Source organism: Podarcis pityusensis (assembly GCF_964106645.2).
Source record: "Podarcis pityusensis genome assembly, chromosome: 4".
Taxonomy (NCBI): domain Eukaryota; kingdom Metazoa; phylum Chordata; class Lepidosauria; order Squamata; family Lacertidae; genus Podarcis; species Podarcis pityusensis.
In genome coordinates this window covers 42428088-42438528 of record NC_138027.1, presented here as the reverse complement: position 1 = coordinate 42438528, position 10441 = coordinate 42428088, and the positions used below count along the sequence as shown (strand labels likewise).

Genomic DNA, 10441 nt, shown 5'->3' with positions numbered 1-10441 from the left:
CCTGCCCCAGTCGGAGCTGACAGTTTTTTTCATCCCCCCTCTGAAATCCCTTGATTCCTGTCATCTTTTCCTCCCTTCCTATGAAATCTCATTCTTGCAGCGGAAAAGGCTTCATGCTGTAACTTATTTAGCCAGTTCAATTAATGTCTAGGGCGCTAATGAGAGTATTTGGATTAAAGGACTACAGCATATAGATGTCAGCAGAATTTCCCCATAACCTCAGGCTTTTAAATATCCCTTCCATCTCAATCTCTGTCCAAACTGATTAGGCTGGTATAAGTTAAATGACGTTTTTCTAGTCTGTGGATCTCAGTGTAAGTTTCGGAGCTTACATTTCAGGATCTAGGGAATTTCTGAAATGCAGATTACAAGTGACAGAAACCCCCTCCCCACCTGCATGTTTCAACAGACAAGGGATTATTGGAGGCACAAATTTGAAGAGCAGCAATGTGGGTGCAGCCTGCAGCCTTGGTGTTTTGACTGCAAGTGTAGTTCTCCACACCTAGATGGATGAATATTAACTGGGTTGGAGTGGTTTAGGGAAACTGACCATAGGGGATAAATTAAATCTCTCAGTTTCTTCTTCTTAAAGAAGCAGTAACTTTAGCTGTAACCATTCTGAGTTAAACAGTAAACCATGTACAGTAAGGTTACCAGATTTTTTTCAATGAATCCAGGGACACGTTAATTAATTAATTAATTAATTACTACATGTTTGGGACATTGATGCTGCAACGATGGCGGTGGCAGAGGGGCGGCTGCCGCCTTGACCTCAACCGCCACGTTTCCCCTTCCTCTGAGGCTTCTATCTCCTTTCTCCATGAGCCTGGGCAGCCCCTGAGTTGTTCGTTCTTCGGTGGTGGTGGGGAAGCAGTGTGCAGTGGGTCAGGCATACAAGACGGAGCAGGAGGGCCAAGAGTGGCAGCAGCAGCAAGGCTCGGGCAGCGCGATGCCTCCCTTGCCATCGGAGCATCCCCAATCCCATTCCTACTTGCGTGCAAGCAGGAGGGGTGGGGATCCCTCAGCTGGGAAGCGAAGCTTCACACTGTATTTCAGAGGGAAGGTGAAGGCAGCCCGGAAATTGCATCTTAGAGCCCCTGCACACCATCATATGGGGACTTCCGAGCAGCTCCTGAAGCCAGCCAGAGCAGACTGCTCTGGGTTGCTGAGACTGCCACTGCTGTGTTTCCTGAGGACATTAGATGAAATCCGGGGACATCCCGGGGATGGAATTTGTCCGGGGACTTATTCGCAAATCCAGGGAAACGGGGATGTCTGGTAACCCTAATGTACAGATCAACATATAGTATCTACACAAGCTAAGATCCTCAGCTGTTTATACTTAAAATAAATAATAAGTTACTCTGCCTTTTACTTTGAAATGGAGCCGGTGCTGTTTTGTACCACGCTGATCCATAGCTAGCTACGGGTGGGTAAAAAAATGGTATATATAATTGACTTGATATTTAGATACATGGTGGCAGCAGTGAACAACTAAGTAAAAGATTTTAGCCTAAAATAAAGAAAGCAAAGCACTTGGATGTGTGAGAACACCCCCTCCAAAATATGCAAGTAGTGTTCACCCTTTAAAGGTGAATATCTAACCACCTAACTTCTGCATTCTGCACCCATAGGAGTCATCATCACCCTCCGATACTATAGATAGTGGTATTAAAATAGGCCAAGCAGTCTTCATTCCTGCTTTGCCTGTTTTCGATGTTTGGCATTACTAAAATGCACAAGGTGCTTCTGCGCTAGGCTGTATTAACTGCACAGTATTTAAATGAAGCACCCCTAGAATTATTTATCATTCAGCTTGACTAACTTGTAAAAGTGGTAAGCATTACATGCCCTGCATTTATGTCTGTTTCTTTTCCTGGGGGGGTGGGGGGAAGGAGGGAGTCCAGTTTTCAAAGTATTGCTGTCTAAAAACCCCTCTTCACTCCAAGAAAGTCTAGTGGCACTCTTGGTGGTCCTTAATCATGGAATTGAAGGTGTTCTGGTGCAAACTGGTCTTCACTCTCTTCTCTCTTTGCCTTCTGTTGCAGAACCAGACCCTCACCACTTCCTTCTCCAGATTGAGCCCCTCGGCCATCCTCATGATCTCCTGAGATGAGGGCTTGCTTTGTTCTGCAAAATGGCTCTCGAGAGCTTCTTTGGCTGCAATGCTAGAAAGGAGAACCATGACAATTCGATCATATCCTTGGTATCTCAGGCTGCATGGAAACTATGGGCCAGTTCATGCAAGGCGTTTCACATACATGACAGGAAAAAAAGTATGACATCCACATGTCATTTGTAGCCTGGGTTTCCACATGTCATTTGTAGCCTGGGTATATTTCTTTCAAAGCCAAGCGGGATAACAAAAAACAATTCCCTCCGTAGCGGAACAATTTTTAATTTTGACCACAAGGGGGCAGCATTATACTTTATGTTTGACATGAAAGGGGCTGAGCAGAGCAGGTAGGATTCTGATGCAAAACAGCCGGGATGGTACGTTCCCTTTTCAGGGTTTCTTTTTAGAGAAGTTGTACTTTGCAATGTATTTGTGTTGCAGAGGTTAAACAAGCCAGGAATAGGTGGGTGTATCAGTATCGGCAGGGTGGTGGAGTAAAACAAAACTTTGTGGTTTTTATCGATTCAAAATCGTAGAAGATTGAATTAGCACGGGTCTTTTAAAGGGACCATAAACTCAACTGTAAGTATATGGAAGAACAAAATAAAAAAAATTCTTTCAGTAGTACCTTAGAGATCAACTAAGTTTGTTATTGGTATGAGCTTTCATATGCATGCACACTTCTTCAGATAACATGCACACGAAAGCTCATACCAATAACAAACTTATGTGCTACTGGAAGGAATTTTTTTATTTTGTTTTGACTACGGCAGACCAACACAGCTACCTACCTGTAACTAGATATATGGAGGAAAATAGTGTGATGTTTTGGACCTCACCCCCGCCAACCAAATATAAGGACTGTATATGTAATTAACAAGGCAATCCTATACATGTGTATTTGGAAGTGATGCAATGGGTCAGGGCATCTGGCTATTAACCAGAAGGTTGTTGGTTCGAGCCCACCCAGGGAAGACTGTGGGCAGGATTCGGTTGCACTAGATGACCCATTCAATCATTATATTTCTATGCCACTTTTCACTTATGTGAATCACAAAGTGGCTTAAAACAATAAACAACATAACAGACCATCACAATTACAACATAAATCACATAGAATAATTAACAGATCGCCCGTAAAACAATTACAAATCATCAGCAAAGCAACCATCTTCTATAAAACACTTATTAACAAAACAACTAAAGGGAAAAAAACTAAGCAGCCTAATTCTACAAGCCACCGGGGTGGGGGGCTTTCTAACTATACAATTCTATGATTCTAGGTTCTTAGCCTCAGACAAGTGTTTTATAGCAGGAAAGGGTCCCCTCTTTGTGCCTAAGGGCTGCATTGCATTAGTGGGCCGGGCCCGAGGCAATAGTGGGCCAATGGGAAGACTCTTACCTTTCCACAGGAGGCTACATTCTAGCCACACAAGAGTCAGAAGTTTACACACCCCTCCATCATCCATCCAGATGAGTAAGACGCGCAAAAGCACCCATGGGTGGCATAGAGCAGGGCCATTGGGGGTTCATCCTAGGGGACATGTGGGGAAAGTCTTGAGGGCTGGCTAGAAAGACCAGGTAGGCTGCCTTTTGCCCCTGGACCCAAAGTCCCTAACCCCTGGTATGTAGGATGGCAGCCTCAGGAGGCTATTCCTACAGATGGGAATACTCAAGGGCTGACTGCCTGCGTTTCCCAAAGCTGAAAAGCCCAGTTCAGCATCCAGCCGCATTACCTTATGGTTGTTCTGCGTTTCCTTTTCCGCTCATTCACTCCAGCTTTTTCATTGTATAAAGCTGCAGAACAGAACATTGTGAGAGAAAGCGACTTCCAATGATAACGTGCACAGTATCAAACGCTATTGCGACCTGCAATTCCTGTGAACTAAACACTCACATTTCAGTGATTTCAAAATAGGACCCACACCTAAGACCCAGGGGGCGCTTTGTCACCTGGTTCATTAGCACCTGGGACAGAGCTAGAGGGAACAATCCTGCTTCCTCCCTTGACTAAATGTGCTAAAGGGGTTGCTGGAGCAGGCCTGTGCTTTCTGAAAATTGTTCTCTGCTCCACATCAGTTTCAATGCACACAAGCAAGGAAATCTCCTTTAAGAAGAGCCGTGGAATTTTGGGTTATACCTCCTACTTGTTCTGCTTCCTCCAGCCACTTGGTTAGGATGGATTTTAGTTTGCAAGCATTCTTGAAGCTCAGCTGCAAGTTTTCAAACCGGCAAATAGTTGTTTGGCTGAACTCAGAGCCATGCACGGCAGCCAAAGCCTCTCCAACATTAGTTTGGGTATAACCTGCCAAAAGAAAACAATCCTACAAGCTCAGGGAAAGATGCTGGCATAGGAACACTTTATCCACCTATCTATTTATCAGTCTACACATCCACTCACCCACCTATATATATGCATACACTGATGATTTTGAAGCTCTTCCGGAATTTTTCTTTCATTTAATAAAACCTGATTTTGATTTCACACCAATCAGACACAGAAAAGGTTTTCCAGTGGGGAAGCCATTAATCTGTGGCTGCAAAAATAACAAAGAATCCTGTGTCACCTTGGAGACTGCATTTGCTAATTAGTTAACCAATGCCAGGCTGTCCAAATTATCAACTTTACATGAATGGCCACTGGTAATGCCATAATTCGCACTCCCTGTACCTCTCTGCATTTCTTTTTCTTCTGACCTCAGTGAGATCAGTAAATAGGATGATTCTGCATCTATGGATAATGCTTAATGCATCTACAGCCACTTTATGCACCACATGCCACAAAAGTTATGCCAAAGTAAATTTCTTTGTTTTTAAGCTGTCACAAGACTCCCTGTTGCTTGTACAAAATAAAATGTTTTAATTTTAACACAGAAGCAGGCAAACTAAAAAGGGAGCCTGGGACTTATCCTTGCACTATATAAGGCTTGTGCTATACATTTCCTACTACTCAGAAAAGACATTCACATTTAGATTTCCTGCATAGGATCATTTATATCAGTGCACCATTTTTGAAGAATGTGGGAGGCTTGAAAAACTCCAGTATTGGGTAAAAACCCAGTTCATTTGCAGTAGTACTTAGACATGGACCTTTCACACTGCCCTTTCTACTCTGCTGCTGAAAGTTGACCATTTTATCATTATCAGTCTGCCACAATCCATGCATTTGTCGCTTTAGCATAAACAAAAGATTCTTTTAAAAATCTCCTAACATCTTTAATTAAATGAGTCACATACCCAGCTTAATTCTTCTCAGCTTGAATTCGTTGGCAAACTTTTCTAGCTCCCTGATTTCAGGAGAATCCATGTCTATTGGTTCTTCGATTGACTTGTTCTTCTTGCGGAATTCCTGCTTAAAATCAGTGACTGAGTCATCTCCAAGGATGGAGGGGTGCATGGAAGGAAAGCTGTGGCCCAGAGCACATGAACTGGCACTCAGCGCATGGTCAGGGAATTTATAAAGGCAAGGGGTGAGGCTACCTGTTGGAGAACAAAAACAAATGCTATAATTTCCTAGCTCACATCATTTAGCAGCAGTGCAATCCTAGACAGACTTTTACTCAGAAGTAAGCCTCACCAAGATCAATGGGACACACTCCCAGGTAAGTTGCATGGGATTGAAGTCTTAATAGCTTATTCTTGTTTCATATTACCCAGGTCTTATGTCCACTGGTGTTATTGATTGTTCTGTAAACTGTTCTGTGGCCCTCTGTGGTGAAAAGTGGCCTATAAATATTGGAAATGAATAAACAAATAGACTGTGCTGGCTTCCCAGTTTGCTTCCAAGCCCACTAAAGGTGCTAAAACCCTAAAAAGCTGAGGGCCAGGCTATCTGAAACACTATCTCTTCCCATATGAACCTTTCCACAGGCTAAGAAGTCCTTTCGTATCTCCCACCAGAAAAATAGATTTGGTTAGTGAATAGACAAGAAGGGGCCTTTTCTGGGGCAACTTCTGAGTTTGCAGAATTCCCTCCTGATGAAGATGACTAGCTCCTACCACAAGGTCCCTTTTAGTCATCCTCATTCTGTGTGGCTTTTCATCGTTTCTAAATGGCTGTACTTGAGGGACAATTCCAACTGATTCAATATGAAAAACACTTATGTCCCTGTGGAGATGGCAGTACTGAATCGGTGGTGCATGCCCTTCTGGCTTGCACTCTTTATAAAGACTTGAGGAATGAGATCATCACCCCTCTTTTATTGTCCATTCCGGGTCGCCCAACCACTGCTACCGTGTCCTTTCTCTTGGCACATCAAGATGAGCAGGTGACAGCAGTGGTTGCAAGGTTTTTAGCTGGGGCAATCAGAATAAGATCCACTATTTGACTATTGATTATAAACCCTAAAATGCATTTTATATAATTGTCTGTTTATTTTCATTCTTTGTATATCGTACTGTTGTTTTATTGCTATGGCCGATGGCTGATGCAAATAAAGATTCATTCATTCATTCATTCATTCCCGATGATGATGACTAGCTCCAACCACAAGGTCTCTTTTAGTCATCCCGATTCTGTATGGCTTTTCATCGTTTTTAAATGGCAATTAAGATTTAAACCCTGCTCCTTTTGATTTTGAACTACCGCTGTTACAGGAATGCCTCTCGGGCACTGAAGTCTTTTATGTAATAAGGTTAATCAGTTAGGGGAAACAAAACAAAATGAAACAGGACAGACTTGCCTTGCAATGTGCCAACACCATTCACAATGTTAGGATGGGGCATACTGCAGGTCTGCAAAATGCGGCTTTGAGAGAGGCTGGCTGCCAGCATATCTGGACCTGCAGGCTTGATACCTGGGTAAAAAGGGGGAGGGGAAGTTGAGAGTGCAGTAGTACCATTTCAGTTGAGACAAACTGAATTAGTTACAGATGTATTCCCCCCCCCCCGCCCCGCTTTATGGGCCCACTGGTTTTAAGGGAACATTTCTTACCTGCCATCACGCCGTAGGCAGCTTGCTGGTTTCCATAATGGCAGGAAGGGATGGAATAATGCAGACCTGATAGAACATTTCCCAGTGTCGGCATGGAGAGGCATATGGAGGAAGATTTAGGGGTTGGGGTTAACAAAACAGAGGAGACCGGTAAGAACATGCATAAGGACCCAAAGATCATCCTTTCAACCCAACCAAAGTATACTACAGTGGTACCTCAGGTTACATACGCTTCAGGTTACAGACTCCGCTAACCCAGAAATAGTGCTTCAGGTTAAGAACTTTGCTTCAGGATGAGAACAGAAATCGTGCTCCGGCGGCGCGGCAGCAGCAGGAGGCCCCGTTAGCTAAAGTGGTGCTCCAGGTTAAGAACAATTTCAGGTTAAGTACGGACCTCCAGAACGAATTAAGTATTTAACCCAAGGTACCACTGTATGTCATTGAAATTCTACTCAATATTGACCCAGAATAGATTCCAATGTATAGTTAGCAGAGTAAAACCTTAAACATGTTGCAGGATTACCCCCCAAAATAGACCAGAGGCAATTAATATTTCATCCAGCCAAGCTTTACTGCTCCTGAAGGCAAATGAGCATAATGGTCACAAATCCAATACATTCAGGATTGGCGCTGTCCATAAGAAATCCAGCTGCAGCAGACTTAAATTAACTTACAATGACTTATAATAAGTCTAAAACCTTAACACTAAGCATGCTATGTACAGAACACGACACCAGAAGGAAAAGAGATAGAAAGAGAAAGTGAAACGCAGGCTCCTTCTGGCCCTCCTTTTATAGTCAGCATGACCTTGACTGAAAAGATGAGAGAACCATTTTAAGCCAGCTATACTCAGCTTCTCTGAAGGAATAACCCAAAACATCAGGAACTTCCTGCTTGTTTCTTCCACACAGAGAAGCTTCCAGAACCCTCTTGAATTAATTAGAATAGGAAAGATCTCTACACATCAGATCAATACTTTCTGCACCAAAGAAATGCAAACTGACATACTATACCCTTAACCATACGGGTGCCACACAAGACCTGTTTAGTGTGGCAGCATCTACACTTTGGAACTTCCTGCCTGTTGAGATGAAGCAGGTGCCTTCACTCTTCTATGTTTGGTGCCTGCTAAACAAATTCCTGTTTCAACAAGCCTACCCAGACACTAAGAAAGTGGAGTTAATTTTACTCAGCTTTAGTATTTTACCTTCTATTTATATGCTTTAAAAGTATGGTTGTAATTTCCCCCCTTTATTTTATTGTTTTATCTTTTTGTAAACTGCTCTGAGCGTTGTTCTTTTCTTTTTTTTACAATCAAGTTGTGTACAAATGTTATGAAATAAACAAGCAAATAAATAATATATTATATTCACATTTTGGATCTGTCTTGAGTCTATACTCTACCTTTTGGAGAGCATCTTAAGAAAGTGCATAAATTTGAGCTGTACATTCAGGGAAAGCAACTACATGCACCCAGCTTTCAACGCACCTCAGATTTACCATGCAGGACAAAGTTGTTGAAAGCAGGTGGAACAGAAGTCCAGTAAATGTAGGCCATCGTGTGCTAGTTATAGTGATTACTGAAAAGCTTGACACATAAAATATCAATTATGCTTATGAGATTTTATTTTATCGTGTAAATTTTACAAAATAAAACTTCTCTCTTTTTTTTAAATAGCCAAGTCTGATGTGGGCAGATGATAAAGGAATCAAAGGAACATTTGACTACTTCTTGAACTATGAATGGCTTCTGCGTTAGTCAAATATACCCATTGTTCTTTGGTTTGATTCCATTTTACACAGAAGGAATTCCCTTGCCAGCAAATCAGTGCATTCAGTTTTACTTCAAAACAGAACCAGTTGTTAAATATCACACATGCAAGTTTCAATATAGTTCTGTACTAATCACAGGCCAGTCCTTATCTGGCATGCTGGTCAAATGTCCACAGTATGAACTATTCACAAAATTTTAAAAAAGCATATGTGTCTATGTGTGTGGCAGGGGGGTTATGCATTGCAAATAAATCACTGTGTGCCAAGCCATTTTTGATTTTCATTCTTTTAGCCACAGTTCTTGTTTTAAGGCATTGAAATAGAAATGAATTATATTCCTGGAAGGATTCTATTTCACATTAAATTAAAACGGCAGAGCAGCGTTCTGCTTCTTTCTTCATTTCTTTTGAATCCACAAATTGGTTTTCTCCCATGTAACAGAAAAAAAAGTTTTAACTTAATGATCTTTGAAATAGTTGGATACAGTATAATATACTTTCAGGGTCATCTGCTTTAATACACATCTTGATGCTTCTCTGAAATTAAAAATGGAGAGCTCTTGAAGTCACAGAAAACCTAAGGAACTGAAAAGAGCCTGGCTTAAATTGCCTGCAGGGCAGACGAGAGAGTAGCAGTTTCTGAGCACAATGACTTTCATGCATCACTGATATAACTCATTTGGGAGAAACCAGATGTGGAGCGATGAAGGAACGCCACACAAAAGCCTCTGTCAATGGGACATGGATCTCTACCTTAAAAATCATATTTCCCTGCCTTCCCAAGGAGCATCTATTATTCTAAACCAGCACAAGGCATCCTCTGCCTCCTTCTGAGTGGTCTGCCTTATTGTTGTTGATGTGGCATGGCCAGTCACTGGGACCATAGTGCAGCATTTAGTTGTGAGTCCACAACTACCAGAAAATTATTTGGAGGGGGTGGTAGTGTTAGTGGGGAAGACATTGGTGAAGTCGAGGTTGACCAGGTAGAACTTTGCCAAGGTAGCCCTCAAACCTAATTCTGGCGCTTCTTGAAACAATTCTTATTTCGAAAAAATTATTCTGAAACTGTGAACTCTCTGGCAGGTTATATAAAACCTTGCAAGTGTTTGAAAGTGTGACTTGAGACAAATGCAGATGTGGCAGAAAGTTCAGAACCCATGGCCCACTTTTCCTGTTTAGGCTGACCTTGGATACAGCTGTGTTTCCAATCCCAGTTCAAAGTGTCAAATACTGCCTTTAAAGATTTAGGACCAAGGTGTTTTAAGGATCATCGTGCGATCATACCCAATTTCTGAGATCTTTGAGGCCATTTCCAGCTGGGTTCAGACATGCTGGTGGTAGGAAAATGGGACAGAGTATCTATGGTTGCAGCCCAGACTATGGAATTCCCTCTAGGAGGCTTGTTGGCTCCTTCCTTATCAAACTTTTATTGGTTGGTGAAAACTCTTTTTGATGTACCTTCAATATAGATTAATTCCCACTCCCTGTGCCCCTCCCTGGGTTTTAGGTAGCAGCTTTTTCTGACTCTGTTTTCCCTTCTGCTTAAACACACATACTGGAGTTTGAAAAAATGGGCATACAAATGATTTTATTTAAGGTTGAAATGTCATTTCACGCCAC

At 42.2% G+C, this 10441-nt stretch overlaps 1 protein-coding gene across 2 annotated transcripts in view; it reads right to left on the bottom strand.

Annotated features, from left to right (window-relative positions):
• Positions 1–1887: 1887 nt before the first annotated feature.
• The window catches only part of POU1F1 (POU class 1 homeobox 1), a gene marked incomplete at its 5' end in the record, with an annotated part of 62925 nt that continues 54371 nt past the window's right edge, over positions 1888–10441 (bottom strand). For both annotated transcript variants that reach the window (XM_081001557.1, XM_081001556.1), the window contains 6 exons: positions 1888–2168; positions 3853–3913; positions 4257–4421; positions 5354–5592; positions 6795–6912; positions 7050–7115. In XM_081001557.1, the coding sequence (XP_080857683.1) occupies positions 1955–2168; positions 3853–3913; positions 4257–4421; positions 5354–5592; positions 6795–6912; positions 7050–7056 (804 nt within the window). In that variant the 3' untranslated portion in view covers positions 1888–1954. The remainder of the gene's footprint in view (positions 2169–3852; positions 3914–4256; positions 4422–5353; positions 5593–6794; positions 6913–7049; positions 7116–10441) is intronic.